Source organism: Nelusetta ayraudi, unplaced genomic scaffold, assembly GCF_046127955.1.
Source record: "Nelusetta ayraudi isolate G7.1 ecotype Tasmania unplaced genomic scaffold, CSIRO-AGI_Nayr_v1 ptg000002l, whole genome shotgun sequence".
Taxonomy (NCBI): Eukaryota; Metazoa; Chordata; class Actinopteri; order Tetraodontiformes; family Monacanthidae; genus Nelusetta; species Nelusetta ayraudi.
Genome location: NW_027466052.1, coordinates 12939826 through 12955899, shown reverse-complemented (window position 1 = coordinate 12955899; position 16074 = coordinate 12939826). Strand labels below are relative to the sequence as shown.

The window sequence follows — 16074 nt, the reverse complement described above, 5'->3', positions numbered from 1 at the left end:
AAAAGTTCCGTGCTTACCGTAGGAGCTAAAGCTTTCTTAATGTGGAGAAACTAACAGGCAGCTTCATCTGCACGAGCCCACCCACTGCAATCAAGACCTTTATGGGTTTCAGTGGTTTGCTACCAGACCTATAAAATCTCTGTCTCATTAACTCATCCCGCTCTCCCCAAATGTCACCATCCTACATTCCACTTTGCTGTTGCTGCCACTTCTGCTGGAAGCCAGGGCTTCACGCTGAAAGAGCTGTAATCCATGCTAATTCAGCTCCCCAGCGTTGCATCTCAGAGTTTATTTTTGAATCGGGAGCGTTGAAATTTATTTGCACTTTGAGGCTTGCTCGCAGGCCCTACTTTTATCCGACGCAAAATGCACAGCTGAGGAGAGACGGAGCGGCGGTGGCCGCAAGACGCCCGAAAATACACCAGGCTGGCTCCCCCGTCTGGGAACTCTGCAAGGGAAAATAGCCCATCTAAGGCGCTAGAATGTTTCCTTTGTTTGTTTGCATGCGAAGAAAAGCTTTGTTTCTCCTCTTTCCATGTTAAGTCATTCATCCCCCGATCAATGTTAAAAAAAAAACTAGACTTGCATTTTTAATTATGGAAATAGTTACTCTCCTCTATAGCAAATTTTCTACAGAATATTAGATGATACCTGGTCAAGCTATTACTGTAAATGATATAAATGGAATAATTCAACAAATGTGATTGATTTCACTTCAAGTTTTCTGACCTAATTTTCTATGTAGACTCTAAACAGGTTTAGTTTTGACTTTTAAATGGCACAGCAGCACCGTTTAGTTCATTTAAAACACAAAACATTTCCGGCCTCCAATTTTCGAGAGAATTTCCGTGTACATATTGAGCTTGTTTCCACGACTGTAGCTGTGTTTCCATTACAGTTTTACAGACATACAGATACAATTGCGATTTGCAGGTGTTTTCACTGAATGGTGTGAAGCGCATAAGCTGTAATTCTCATAAAATCTCATCCTGCGAGACCACACTTTGAGGAGGATGGAGGTACAAAACATTTTGCGTTTGAAGTTAACCCGATCACGTCCGGTGACGTGTAAATGCGAAAAAGTCTTTCCAAGCGATATACCTCTATAGCGATCCGTCTAAAAAACCACCTCATGAGAGCATAAAAACCTTTTAGCGATATTTGAGGTTTTTAGACGTTCAGGTGTTTCTATTACCAGTTTTTTATTGCGATATTTAGGTTTTGAGCCACTCTAGGGGTGATGAAAACGCAGCTGGCGTTTAGGGGGAAAAAAATCTGATTGATATTTCCATTCCATGGGACACTTTAGCGTTGCTCATTTTGTTTTTAAGAGTCATGTCTTAATACTGTCTCGGGAGTCTGCTGCCTATTGCACAACTCACGACGTGAACCAAGCAATAACTAATCAACACATTTTAACAAAAAAAAACAACACATTATTCCGAAGGATTTTGCCCCAGGCAACGCTGATGATTTACACAAAACAAACAAACAAGCAAATAAAGAAAGATTGCTTGGCTTTTACACAAAGCAGAAAGAAATAGAACGTGAAAATGTCATATAGTTAATGTTAATGGAGCCAAATGGCTGAGCAGGTCTCATAATGTGGAACTCAGAAAAAGGAACAAAATGGTGACCACCACCACCACCACCACCACCACTGACATGTCAAAACTCTTTTGCAGTTGAGGGTGTGAAAGGGCCGGGGGAGGACAGCGAGTTGAGAAACAGTCACTGTGATAAGAGCGTGTTGAGGCATCACATGTGTGGGCGGGTGACTTCCTGTGTACGGGTTTGACAAGGAGAAGCATGACTGATTCAGAAATACAGACTTTCTGACAGTCACTTACACGGAAACATCTAGAACGGCTTTGGCTTCACAAGATAACTGAGGTCTCTTATGTAATAGCACAAACACGGGGATTGTCATTTGTTGAAACGTTGAAAAATCGTCAGGCCGCTGAGGAAAGTGTCAGGTTATCTGCCCATAAAAAAAGATTCTTGACAGTGTTTGATACCTTTTCAGATTCTAAGTGGAACCAAGAGGAAGGCTATAAAAAGAGCAAGAAATTCCATTGGATTGGATTGACTCGCATGGCATTTATAGGATGGAAAGTGTCACTCTCTCTGTCAGAATTCAGCAGGAGAATTTCAAGAGAAGATAAAAATGTCGACCGGTTTAAATGCTACAAATGCTAAAATGTCCATCACCGTTTAAAGAACTTAAGACAAAAGTGTTGTTGTATTTCTTTCCCTTTTTTATGAATTGTATGATTACGGAATCCATATATATATTGGCATTTGTTGTATGGGGAAAAAAGGGAAGTTTAATCTGTCTTTGGCTTACCTCTGTAGCAGCGTTTCCATTACAGTTTTTCACAAAATAAAAATGATGTAATGAAGTACAATTGTGATTTGCAGGTGTTTGCATTAAATGGTGTGAAGCGCAAAAGCTGCAATTCTCTGAAAAAAGTTATTACTAGAATTACGTTTGCTTTTGTTTGTTAGCGTTTGTTGGCTGTCAAGAATGTTTTTTATATTTTTGTCTTTGAGTACATGTAAAAAAAAATATATATATATATATATATATATATATATATATATATTCCGTCCACTCCTCCCACCAAACATAACGCGCCATTTCCACTTCAAGTGTACTGGTCATGACCCCGTACGTCACATCCAGTGATGTGTAAATGCGAAAAAGTGTTTCCATGTCACTTTTGCAATATAACTCTACATTGAGACATCTGAAAAACCCTTTTTGTGATATTTGAGAGGTTTTTCGAAGTTTCTGTGTTTTTATTACCAATTTCTCATTGAAATATTTAGGTTTTGTGCAATTCTAGGGGTAATGGAAACACAGCTATTTACTCTTAGTTTGACAACTGAGAGCCCAAGAGATTATCAAAAAAAAAAAGCAAACATTTCTCCTGAATGTAAACTGCTGTCCTTCTTTACAATGAACAAAATGTGCCACTGAGTGGATGATTCAGCTGTTACTGCCATGACAGTTTAACATATATCTGTGTTGTCAAGAACTGCTGCTCGACTTCCGCTGCTCTCCACGTACCTCGAGGTGGGTGCATTCTGGGCTAGAAGTCAATACACATATCTGCCTTTTTGCCACAATATGGTGACGGAGCCCAGAGAAACATTCTGTCCCGAGTGTCCTCTATATATAGACGTTGTTTTTGTCAGGCTTGTGCATTTTAGAAGGCAACGCACCATCATTTCAGCAGGATAATTTGGCAAAAATAAAACTTGTGCAAAAAGTTTCTTTAAGCGTGAACGGTGTTGAGAGAGGAGAGCGTTCCAGGGAGCAACGGAAGCACGAGGGTCGCTGAGCCTGTTGCGATACATTTAACAATCAGAACAAAGTTAACCAGGCAGCACACAGGGGTTCCATGCTTTGCACATGCAGGAACAGACTGAATTTTTAAGAGATGGGGCTACAGAACACAGTGATCTTTGTGCAGCATGAGAGTGAATTCAGATATAAGTTTGACATGCCGCATTTCTTTTTTTTTAAAGCAACGTTAAATATCATATTTACATAAGTTACGCCGTTAAAAAAAAATGAAAAAAGGGGGTTTGTTTGTGCCAACAAATTAATATCCAGTTTAAATAATTCTATGAGCTGGATATTAGAGAGTGAGAGCGAGAGTGTGGGTTTCCTTTCTTTTTTTTTTCAATGATGAACAAACAGAAAATGTATGGACACTCCCTGGGTCCTCAATAGGAAGTGATTCACAACCCTAGACGAGGGTAAAAACAATCAGACATTTTACCTCATTAAAGTGTGAGAATGGGGTCACATGTCAGATTGTTATGAAATCAAACAGAGGACCAAATGTAGTTTTTCTTTTCACTCTGTAATGCAAGCTTTCACTGCTAAGACGGTGAACTGCATAAAGTCAAGTGCAACAAAGTGTGTGTGTGTGTGTGTGTGTGTGTGTGTGTGTGTGTGTGTGTTGTGTTATTGGATCATTTTGCAGGAAGTCTCAGCTGATTCTTTGTCCTGATCAAGATTGAACAAAGTGCTAACAACAAGCCCGGAAACTTTACGCCGTTACGAAAGGCTTTCGATTCTTGTGAATACAAGGTCACATGGTTCGGGTCTGCAGCACGACCGTGCCTCGACACGTCAGCCAACAAGCTGTTTACGCAAAAAAAAAAAAAAGAAAAAGAAAAAAGGAGTGGGGGGGACAGTTCTTCTGATGTGGAAACTGGCATTACAAGCTGCATTTCCATTGAACCTGGAATTGCGCAAAAGATAAACATTGCAATAAAAAACTGGTAATGGAAACACTTAAAACTTCAAAAAACCTCTCAAATATCGCTAAAAGGTTTATACGCTCTCACAAGGTGGTTTTTCAGACACTGAAATAGCGGCATATCGCAAGCGTGAATTGGAAACACTTATTCACATTTAACTGTCACCGGACGTGACGTACGGGGTCACGTGACCAGTTCACTTCAAGTGAAAATGCGCGTTATGTTTGGATGAAGGAGGAGACAAAATATTTTTTACAAGTCATCAAAGAGAAAATATAAGAACCATTGTTAACAAACAAAAGCAAATGTAATTCTCGTAAAATCTCGTCTTGCAAGATTTTACGAGAATTACTGCTTATGCACTTCACACCATTCAATGGAAACACCTGCAAGTCACAATTGAACTTTGTCCAAATTTTAGAAATATCATTTTTATTTTTGCGAAAAAATGTAATGGAAACGCAGCTAGTGTTATATAGCTCTGTGCAACATCAGGGGGTCAGATTGGGCTCTTGTGATTTGTCGGATGTGTCGTCTATAATGACTTTGTCAGTGATCAGTGATATCGGTAACGACTCCACCACAGATCCCAGCTATGGGCAGCAGTAAACAGACTTCACTGAGAACACATGTCGGTCTTCATTATGTCCCGGCTTGATTGATGTGTGTGGGTGGATTTGTAACTAATGCGTTCCTTTGTAATGGGAGTACTGTTTGCGCTCTGTGATTTGCGTGTAAGCAATCAAGACTCTTGGAGAATTACACACACCCTTGTGCGCGACTGTCTAAACATGACAAAATCATCGAGGGCAAACATCGCACAAAGGTGAAGGCAGTACATGGCAGGTCGACCCACTGAAGTGCTGTGCGGTGAACTGAGGCAGGTCAAAGGTCAGCCAATCGTGAGGGACTGACGACGACAAAAAAGGTTGCCAAGCCCCTTTCTCGGTCCAACACCTGGTCACAAATGGTCATGTGAATAATGTGTGCTGAGTTACAGAGCCGTCTGCCTGCTTCAGTTGAACAAGAAAAAGCTGAAAAAACCACGAGCACATTTAACCTACTTCAATAGCACCGCTTTCCAGACGAAAGAAAACCACTTTAGAAAATGCCGAGATATACAACTGAAACCCGCAGCAAAACACAAAAGGCAATCAAAAAGACCTCACAATATAAGATCTACATCATACCTTCATCTGCTTCAAAGGTGTGCAAAGGGTATAAGAGTTCCTAATGTCTTAACTGACTGAATAAGAGAGAAAACCGCTACTAAACCTTAAGAATTCACTTCCATTTGGACACCGCGATGCAACGTTGCCTTTTACCATACAAACCATGTATGGTAAAACCAGGTGGTGTTTTAAACGCTGATGTACACAACCAGTCAAACGTTTGGACACACCCTATGAATTTAATGTATTTTCTTTCATTCTCATTACTATTGACATTGCAGTTTCTCACTGAAGGCATCAAAACTACTTATGAACACACATGGAATTATGTAGGAAACAATGAAAGTGTAAAATAACTTGTTTAGAGTTATTTAACGTGTTTTTCTTTGCTACATAATTACATCTTTTGATGTCTTCAGTATCTATCTGCAGTGTAGAAAGCTGTAAAGATAAAATAAAATTGCATGAGAAGTTGTGTCCAAACTTTTGACTGGTAGTGTACCTGATGATGCATTAAGAAAGAAAATGAAACCACTGTACCTCATAGGACCAGACGCACTGGACCTTGGCGAACCTTCGGACACAGCGGCCCACCTCCACGTCTTCATGGGTGGTGTACATCTCTTGCAGGCACTCTCGGATATGGGGCACCATCCTCTTGAGGACCTCGCGGCTCATGATGACCCCTGGACCCCCCATGCAGAAGTTCTCTCCGGGTTCCAGGGCCAATTTACCCAGTTCGTCCCGCGCCCCCATGCCCGTTTGTCCCAGGAAGATGGCCTCGCTGCTGTTAAGACTGCGCAGGAAGCCCTCCAACTTCTCGCTTTTGATGTAGACATCATCATCAGCCCTCATGAACCACTCATACTTATCAAGGTAATGGTCATGCATGTATTTGAGCATCATAAAGGACTTCTTCTGTGGTGGGTAAGAGTCGTCTACATTCCTCAGGGCAACAATGGGAATTGGTATGGAGGTGTCAGAGCCTTCGCTGGAGAAGAACTCCACACGACCTGGAATAGTCTGCGCCCACGTCCTGTAAAAACACAAAAACTGCATTAACAAGGGGGAAACACAAACACTCGAAACGACTAAATCCAGGAAGTGTTTGCACCCCCACCCCCACCCACCCATACACACACAGAAAGCAGTTCCTACTTCTGAAGTGCAGTTAGAATTCGGATGCATAGTGAAGTAATTTGCTTTATAAAAATTTCCATCAACAGGGAACAGACAACTTGACTGTGACAAAAAAGGTTGTGCCTTTATCTGAGGGAGCAACAGGCATACTAAGCAATATAAAATACGACAGTAGTGAAGAAAATGCATTGTCACTTATTGGAACAAAAAGTGGTGTGCAATCTTAAACTGGGCCAAGTGCAGTCAATTTTGCATTAAAGGTTTTGTCAATAAAAAAAAAAAAATGAATAATGCATCTGCTGTTGTCCTCAATGACGGTTCAACTTGACATTTTCAGCCAATTTACCACTTTGAATAGTGAGGGACTCAAATCCCAGTACACAGCTATAAAAGTGTAAGTGAAGTGGACCAGCATGCAGCCGCATTAATTAAAGGCCAAGGAGATGCAATAAAATCTAATGTGGACATGGAAGCAATAATGCCCTTTGCATGTGCCAACAGAAAACAGACTACATGAAGGAATGAACATGTTTCTGTCTGACACATGTGACATTGGCATTAAAAAAAAAAGAAGGAAGGATGTCTAACGCAACAGTCCTGCCAGATGTTGGAAAGGTGATCATCTTTCTTTTTAGGGTGAAAAACACATTAAAGGCATTTTCCTGCTGGCTTATTTTACATTTTCTGCACCCATAAAATGGCTAAGGTCTGTTCATTTAGATTGAGAATATTCAGGGTCACGCTGTGGGTCTTTGGTAAATAACACAGAACATGGTGCGCACTGATGCAAAAGAAAATTGAAATCTTTCACTAATTGAAGATAACACATGAATTCACTCACAGCTGTAGTGAGGTAAACACCTACATTCATTTATACCGGGGGACATGTGTTGCAAAACATTTTGGAACATTGCTCTCATTAACTGTAAGCGCAATTATTGCAAAGAATGCAAACCAGGAGAGACAGTGCTATTGCCAATAAGGCTTTCCCCCTTCGACTGCGTGAGAAGTCTGATAAAAGCCTTTAGTATTCTGTCCAATTGTTGGACCCTTGAATGTGGAGGAATTAAAAGGATAACTCGTCTAAAGAAACAGCTCATCTCACTGCCTGTGGAGTCCAGATGGATCCAGGAGGGGGCCAAGACACAAGACATCAGTCCTTACACACCATAAATTAAACAACAACAACAGAGAAACATCTCTTGGTGCCAGGCAGTCACCTCAAGCCATCGACACTTATTGCAGGAAGGCACCTTGTGATTCCTGAAGCTTGACTATAGTCAGGCAAGACTGTATAATGGCAGAATATGACTAATAGGTTTCTGCATGAGGCCAGCAGGGCGATGGCAACACTTCTCCAAAACCACCGCATGGCCGAATACAGCAGTAGAAAAATCTACCTGGAAGCTGGAATCTGTCAGTAAGGTGAATGTTCTAAAGCACCAATCAATTGCTGTTAATAGCTCTAACGGGATAAAGTCATCCAACTTGAATACAGTCAAAACATATTTTAAGTGGGGTTTTTATAAGCCATAGTTTTCCACCTCGAAATTAATCGATGTAAAATTTGGGGGAAAAAACAAAAAAAAACATCAAATGATTTTGATGCCAGATAGATAGATAGATAGATAGATAGATAGATAGATAGATAGATAGATAGACACTGTGGCAGCACTAAGAAAAACAGTACAAAAATTAAACTATATATTAAAAAAAAGAAACAGATCTTCGTTAATTAAAAGAAAACATGATGCATCTCCAGTGATTCGGTTGGTACAAATCACTGGAAGTTATCATCTGTAATCAAGTGATGTAAGCAATCAATCTGTACAGTATATGGACCAGCTGCTAGCAGGATCGTTGACGTGAAACAACACACGTCACTGTGGTTCGTTCGAGGCCTGCACGGCAAGCCGGCCGGTGTTGGCACTCAGGTAAGCTATTCTAAAACAAGGACATATTAAAGTGCTCGTTTTAAGTGCAGCTCGTAGTGCTTTAGCAATACAAAAAAGGGGCGACTGTGGTGTTCAAGAGGTGGAAGAAAAATGGAAATTAAAAAAAAAGAAGCCTCCAACCCTTTCCCCCGACACATCACTCACCTATGAGCCGCCACGGCCCGGTTGTTCAGGTATTTCTGGGCGGTCATGACACCGACGAATAGGAAGTCGCTGGACCCGGAGCCTGGCTTCTCGGTCGCAGGCGAACCGTTATCTTGCGGTGGCCATTGCGCTCCGCCGCCGAGCTCTTTCCTCAGCGCCGCGTTGAGCGCGCAGCCCGCGGGGTTCGCTTTCCGCTTTTGTCCGGCTTTCTTCAACTCGCTCGCCTTGGGTAAAATGAGCCTGGACGCCAGCGTGAAGCCGACGACCAGTCCCAGCAGAACACTGAACCATGCTCTTCGGCTGCGACCTGCCATTCCACACAACAAAAAAAGTTCGCCGCCCCTGCGTTGTTGTATTTTCACAGTGTGTTAAAAAAAATCTAAATAAAAACCAAGGTACGGTAAAAACGATGAAAATATAAAATAAAACTAAATAAGGATAAGAATCGGAGCCAAGTCAGGGTACCGGGCTTAGTCTCTCCAGAATAGCCGGCTCACACACTCGGTCTCATGGTAGAAAAGCTCCTTTCTTCCAGTTGCATACGTAGCATCACAGCAGTCTCCTTGAAGCCGCCACCTGAACCGTTCTCCGCCGCCGCCACTGTCGCCGCCGCCGCCGCCGCTGCCGCCGCTTCCCCTCGACACAGAGCTTATTCGTCGCTACCGACCATCGAAAATGTTCAGCGCCAAACGACAAAGGCGACGGGTGCTGCGTTCGCCCGGGTCACCGCTCCCATCCTCGGCTTGATCTGGCCGTTGGAAGAATGTCGGACAGTCGAATCTCACCCTGATCGCGAAGGGTTTAACAGTGATTTGACCCATCGGCATTTCCGTAGGAGCGCTCCGTCAAAAAGGCGTGATTGGTTTATTTTGAGGTAGGAGGGTTCACTGATTGCGGAAGAATTTTTTTTTTCTCTGCTTCGCTCTATCCATCTCGTTGTATAGATTCTCTCTCTCTCTTTTTTTTTTTTTTTTAAATCATCAATGTTTTTCATGTTGGTTGACATTCATGGGCATGACCCTCTGTGCTTAAGTATAAGTTGATCATCTGACAGTTTAGATTTTGTTTTGGAGCGGTCATTGGTCAGTTAGCTTTCTTGCATGGCCAAGAGCTCTTGATACTACAATACCCATGAGCCTCAGCTCCAGTTGCCATGGCGAATAAACCAGTCAAATACGAATGAGGGATTTGGGTTCTCTCTGTAAACGGCGAGTTTCCAGAAGATGAGTACGGCCACATAGGCGTGAAAAGTACAATGGAAGTGATTTTAATCGAAGATTTGATGTCAGAGATGAGAGTATTTTATTTATTGTAGGCGTAATGCGAGATAAGCGAATATTACCTGATGCTTTACAGTGACATCATATCATAAGGCTGGTATTTACTGTACTCGTTGTTTTAAATCAATTAATACATACATGAATTCTCATTTTTGGCCATATAATTCAAAACGGGTGGTCACTTTCAAAGCAGAAGCTTTACATACATATAAATAAAGCAGAAATACAAAACAAAAACTAAATATTCCATATATTTTGATTATTAAGTTTTTTTTTTAGCGCCACCACTGAAGTTGATACGGCAAAGAAACTCAACCGTAATGTCGCGTTGCTTTTTCATCTCTGTGGTCTCTAGCGCCCCCTTATGTGTAAAGTAACAATTGGCGAACACATTCATACATGCAGTCCTTGGGCATCTGGCAAATACCTTCATTGTGTCGGATGTGTTTTCGAGAGTTTACGTGAAATTTTACCTTTATTTAACCAAGGGAGATTTTTTTTTTCAAGGCAGCAGCGTAGAATTAACACAATTAAGAAAAAAAAAAAAAAAAAACAGGAACAGACAGACTGGAGTGTTTAGTTCAGATATGACTTTAGTTACATGAAAATAGCAATTTGAGTTATTTCTGAATGTCATTTGAAGCAGTTTGTGCACTATAAGTATAAGTAGAGAAGTCTTTTTAAACTCTGTCTTTGAGGATGGAGCGTCTGAAAGAATACACCTACTTTAACACAAGTTAAACTCTTGTCTATTGAATGTTAAATTACTAATTATATACATTAGAATTGGGACAAATACATCCCTGAACACAAGGATTAGCTTGTGTCCTCTTACATGAGGTGAGGACCAACCAACCATTTCATTCAGTGTGCAGTGATGAGTGGAATCATTTGCATGAGTTCTAAATGTCAGGTCAGTGACATACAGAGTCTAAAGACGGCCAAAGGGCCTCGGTAGTATTTTGTCTTTTACACATAAAAACAACCATAGTAACATTGTTTACTTGTTTCCTGTGGTATAAAGTATTTTTGACTTTACTGCAGCACCAGTGCTTCATTGTCATATCTGCATAAGACAAAAACACGTTGATTTAAAGTAAATAGTGACTACAGAAATACATCTCTATTGTTTGAATTATTATTTGTTTGATTATGACTATAAATTGGACCAGTTTTGATGACCAGCCCTATTTCATAGTAATTTTGTTAATTATCTTTATGGTTCGGCTATGTCGGAGTACATTAGATGAGCTCTGTTCTGATAGGGGTTTTTCATATTTGATTTAGAAAAAATATAACACAGGTTTGTTATTCCAACTGTTGTGTGTGTGGCGTTTCTTTGAAATAATGAAATAGTAACTCTTACACAACAATAAGGTGAAGAAACTCATATTCACTCTCGACTCAATCTCCTGTTCACCATGTCTTTATTGCATAAAAATATTTGGAACGAATTACACTTAGTTTTATTGAATATTTCAGTGGTAACAATAACTGGGTAAAGTTGCTGTGGTACTAATAAAAGGGATAGTTCAACATTTTTCGCAAATTCACCTATTGTTATAATTGTATTACATTCAATTATTAAGGTAATCTTGATTTTTTTTTTTTTTCGCCAAAATGTTGAACTATACCTTTCACTAAAAAAGCATTATTGAACAGAATTACAGACATGACAGAACACACACACACACACACACACACACACACACACACACATTCTGAAACTTCTCAGCCAGATCTACTAGTTAAACACCGTTTACAGAAATGGCGTCATTACAAGCTTTCAATGCCAAAGTGAATGGACTCCTTAGCGGTATTATCTTTGAGGGTTGACTGCAGTCACACACAGAGCAATGAAGTAACAAAATAAGATCAACATCAAGCTTGAGCAAGAAGCCATCAGAAAAGAAATAATAAGTGGGCCCTCAAAGATAATTGTCAGCTTGGTTCAGTCAGTGTGCGCAGAAGGATGTCAGGGGTCAAAGGTCACCCTGACCTTCTTTAACCTCATCCTCCAGCAGACGGCCCTCTTCTCCCCGGTCTCCAGGAGCACGCACCTCCTCCATCTCCACTGAGAGGATTGTAGTCTGTGTAAAATGAAAAATAAAAAAATGTGCACACACACTGAATTTGAAACAGAGGCAGTTGTAAACATAATCTGTCAAGAAATTATGCCCGACAAGTGTATGTTTCCTATTTGCAAATTGATTATCTCAAAGGCAACAACTGCTAGTGTATGTGAGGGCTTTGTACTTATGGGTGTAATTTTGCTATATGCGTCCTGTTTGTTTACTCTGGTGTTGGGAGGTTTATGCAAATGCTTAAAAAATAAGTCTGATACCTGCACTGCGAAGAGGTCTCTTGTCCGTCTTGGGTTTGAGTACAGTTGTTGATGCACTGGCTTCCTCAGTGGTCGTGGTCTGCAATTAAATGTGGACTAATTATATAACGTGGTGACAAAAAAATAAAAGGTTGCTCAGTTTAATAAGAAAAACTGTTTTAACTGTTTTATTGTTTTATTTTAGCTGTTTTTTTTATTATTATAATTTACATGATCGAAATAAAATATTCAAATCACATCAAAATGATATATATGATGAAGCTTGAAGCAAAACTTGTTTGGGTCCATATAAAAAGTTTTCCTGTTCTATCTGGAGGAAGATGTTTTCAATAAATATCAACGTTGGACCGAGACTTTGTCCAAGCTTTACAGTTTGGCCCAACTGTGTGTTTGAGTTTGGCACCCCTGGTTTACATACTACTGAAATGTGCACCCTGTGCAGGACGTTTCTCTGTCTGTCTGGCCCTGAAAGCTATGGTGAGGAGCTTAGAGACATCCAGAACCAGACCTCCTTTGTGTCGGAAGGCTCCAGCATCTCATCAAAGTGCCCTCGGGACGCCTGCGCTTGAAAGTGTTTCATACACGTTGGTCTGACTGAAGGTGGGATTAAATATTCTGCCTGAACTGGGAGCGCCTTTGGTCCCCCAGGTAGGGCTGGTAAACTTTGTTGGTGAGAAGTAAGGCGGTGACATCGTGCCAAGTCTGCTGCTTGGGAAAGTGGACAGAAATTCAATCCAAAAGTGAGAACTTACTTCAGAGAGCTTGTGTCCTTTAGAACTCTTTCCTTGCTGCATATTCTCCCACACCTCTATTTTCTGCCTCCTCCTCTCTTCTTCTTGCTGTGTATGTGGAGCAAACACAAATTTAGTTCAGCTAGAATAACACATCCAGGCCACATAGTTTTCTTTGAGAAAAACTTCAGGACCTGTTTTTGTTTTTCTCTGAAGAGGACTGCCTTAGCATCAAGCTCCTCTTGCATCTTCCTCCGAGCGGCTTCCATGGCCTCCTGGTTTCTCGCCACGAGAACGGCATCTACATTCAATTTTCAAAAACACTTGACTTAAAGCAAAAACAAGGACATTTTTATTCATTTAAAACATTTGTTCTTTGTCCTAAAAACAGTTCCTTGTAAGGCAGAAAAGGTGGGTAGTGACCTCGCTGTGATGGTGGAGGCTGTCTGCTGTCCCACAGACTGGATCTTCTCTTGCTGAGTTGCTGGATGATCAAGTACACCAGGGCAGTCGTCAGCAGCAGCGCCCAGCCATACTGGGATACAAACTCCCCTACTGTGGAGAAGAAAGAGGCGTGTTGGGGGAAAAAACAAAAACACTCTGTATACTATAGAATGAATGCAAAACGTAAACAAACACTGATTCAAGCCAACACAGCTGACTGTTATAGTCAGAAGACTACGAAAGGGGATTAGGGCCAGAAGAAAAAAAAAATATTACAGGAAGATTTTTTTTTTTAGTGTCCATTCCGTTTTTTAAGTTGCTGTTCAACTTTATTCTCGAAATGAAAACTTGAAAGAAAAAAAAATATATATATACATATATATATATATATATATATATATATATATATATATATATATATATATATATATATATATACATACATATATATAAATACACACACACACACACACACACACACACACACACACACATATATATATATATATATATATATATATATATATATATATATATATATATATATATATATATATATATATTTTTTTTTTTTTTTTTTTTTTTTTTTTTTTTCCCTCTCTCTTCTTGTGGCCCTAATTTTCTTTCGGCAGAGTAGACAGTAACGTGCCAAATATGTTGATAAAGTACGCCATGGCGAAATACCAGAACTAATAATAACCACTGAGAACAGCTGATGGAGGTAGAGAGGCTTGTAGAGACGCATAACGAGTATTATTGTAGTTGCTATTAACTATTTAACAAAGCATGTATTCACACTACGTAGTTGGTTCTAGCAACAGAGGGTCGCGTTATTTCGAGACAGGCTAGCAAATAGCTAGGAAAGCTAAGTACTAGCACGCTGTGGATGGTCAACAGTGTTACACGGAGACAAAGTCGACAAAGTCAGTGGACGCCGATGCTTATACAAACGTCATGTCAAGCTATTGCTGCGCTATTCCACCTTACCAACAACGGCCACGGAACTCATATCCTGGTTTCTGACTTGCACTTTCTGTTCAAGGAAGTCATCGTCGTTGACGTCGGTAATCTCCACGCCGTCATCGTCCATTGTGGACAAAAATACAAACACGTCTCTTGGTCACAAAAACTCCGTTAGGTTCGTGACAACGTGTCTGTTTTACACATTACTTGTTCAGAGACCCTTTGTACTGCATCAGACAGCTTTGCCAAATGACGCTAGCTGGCTGGCTAAAAGGCGGAAGGCGTTATTGACTGACGTGTTGATCTCGTGATGCGTTTCATGAGCGTCGGAGAAAACGTTTTTAGTATTATTATTATTATTATTATTATTATTATTATTAAGGCTGAGCCGTGATCTTAAGCGTTTAAAACCAGGGGTCGGCAACCTTTACCACTAAAAGAACCATTTGGACCCGTTTCCCTCAGAAAAGTACACACTGTGAGCCACAAAACCCTTTTTGACATTTAAAATGAAATAACACTACATATATATATATTATTTTGCCTTAATGCTATGTATAACCCAAGTGAATTCGAAAGATTAAAGGTTTAGAGTGGTTGAAATTAATTTAAAAATAGTATGAATTATTATTTTTGCAATTATAAGCAGCTAAATTTAAGTACAATTATTAAGGATCAAAATATGTTTTTGCATTGAGTAAATTTGGATATCCTTTAGGATTAGGGGTTAGGCTAATGCATGTTGCTAAGTAAGTTTAACTACTAGTTTGAGTCGAGGAGTCATATATTGAATGTTTACACACTTATCTTTTTTTTTTTTAACATTTTTTTTTCTTCAGTTTTTGCACTCCTGTGATTCCATACTGATCTAATGCTTAAGTGTTGAAAGACTTTCATGAACCTTACGACACTGATTCCTCCGAAGTGTGACCGTACGAATTATTTCCTTCTTCGTGGTAAGTGCAGTACATACATTTGACCACAAGATAGCGCCCTGTTTTGATGGTGTGGTATAGATCACAAGCGATTTGTGAAGGGGGGGAAATTCCACTTACAGCTACGTTGCCATGTAGCGGTAAATAATGGACTAAAATGTGCTTGATGTTTTCGGTTTTATTATCCATCTGGAGCGACCTCATCTGTCTTGTTATTCTTGTGGCAATGACAAAAAAAAAAACACTTTGAAATGACAAAATCTGGCTGTATAAAATTGGAGACAAATATTGAGAAACGTTGGAAGTTTACCCATTCTTTGATTATTATTTTTTTAAACATAAAAAGAGCTGCACAAGGCAACATAATCATTTCGGTTCGAGTGTCAACTTTTATTTGGAAAATAAACTTGTCCAACAATATTGTTTTTTCTTTTTTCCTGCATTTGTAATGAACTGATTGAATACAAAATGCAAGGAAGACTCAGTCACAACACATTTGTCAGACCACACAAATATTTGGCATTTGCATGACATCCTAGAGCATTTAAGTATTAAAGATGACTGCTCTCTTTTTTTTTTTTCAACCAACTTTTTAAGTGGTACAAATGTGAAGGAAAGAGCATTGAGTACACAAGGGAAATGACTGCAGTAAAAAAAAAGAAAGAAAATGTCTTGACACACAAAAAAT

At 39.9% G+C, this 16074-nt stretch overlaps 2 protein-coding genes and 1 long non-coding RNA gene across 4 annotated transcripts in view; all 3 read right to left on the bottom strand.

Annotated features, from left to right (window-relative positions):
- LOC142887448 (chondroitin sulfate synthase 1-like) overlaps positions 1-9503 on the bottom strand; it is a 36258-nt gene extending 26755 nt beyond the window's left edge. The window contains exons 1-2 of the mRNA XM_076025113.1: positions 8690-9503; positions 5991-6486 (exon numbers count right to left, since the gene is read on the bottom strand). Of these exons, the coding sequence (XP_075881228.1) occupies positions 5991-6486; positions 8690-9003 (810 nt within the window). The 5' untranslated portion in view covers positions 9004-9503. The remainder of the gene's footprint in view (positions 1-5990; positions 6487-8689) is intronic.
- A 1041-nt stretch (positions 9504-10544) lies between these two features.
- Positions 10545-11093, bottom strand: LOC142887901 (uncharacterized). Its single transcript, XR_012926616.1, has 2 exons — positions 11047-11093; positions 10545-10871 (listed from the first exon to the last, which is right to left on the bottom strand). It is a non-coding gene; the product is annotated as an uncharacterized LOC142887901 (long non-coding RNA).
- A 286-nt stretch (positions 11094-11379) lies between these two features.
- On the bottom strand, positions 11380-14772 carry LOC142887434 (uncharacterized). Of its 2 annotated transcripts, none has more exons than XM_076025097.1 (6): positions 14476-14772; positions 13468-13599; positions 13239-13345; positions 13066-13152; positions 12314-12409; positions 11380-12059 (listed from the first exon to the last, which is right to left on the bottom strand). In XM_076025097.1, the coding sequence occupies exons 1-6, from the start codon at positions 14576-14578 to the stop codon at positions 11952-11954; spliced, it is 633 nt and encodes a 210-aa protein (XP_075881212.1). In that variant the 5' UTR covers positions 14579-14772; the 3' UTR covers positions 11380-11951. The 2 variants fall into 2 exon arrangements, with proteins under 2 accessions (XP_075881212.1, XP_075881218.1); XM_076025103.1 differs by having other exon boundaries at positions 12314-12392.
- Between the last annotated feature and the right edge of the window lie 1302 nt (positions 14773-16074).

Bases quoted from the DNA above. Each gene is read 5' to 3' on its own strand.
- LOC142887434 (XM_076025097.1), bottom strand. From the start codon at position 14,578: ATGGACGATGACGGCGTGGAGATTACCGACGTCAACGACGATGACTTC. The intron at 13,346-13,467 runs GTCACTACCCAC...AATTGAATGTAG, and splicing joins GCCTCCACCATCACAGCGAG to ATGCCGTTCTCGTGGCGAGA. The intron at 12,060-12,313 runs GTATCAGACTTA...CATTTTACACAG, and splicing joins GAGACCTCTTCGCAGTGCAG to ACTACAATCCTCTCAGTGGA.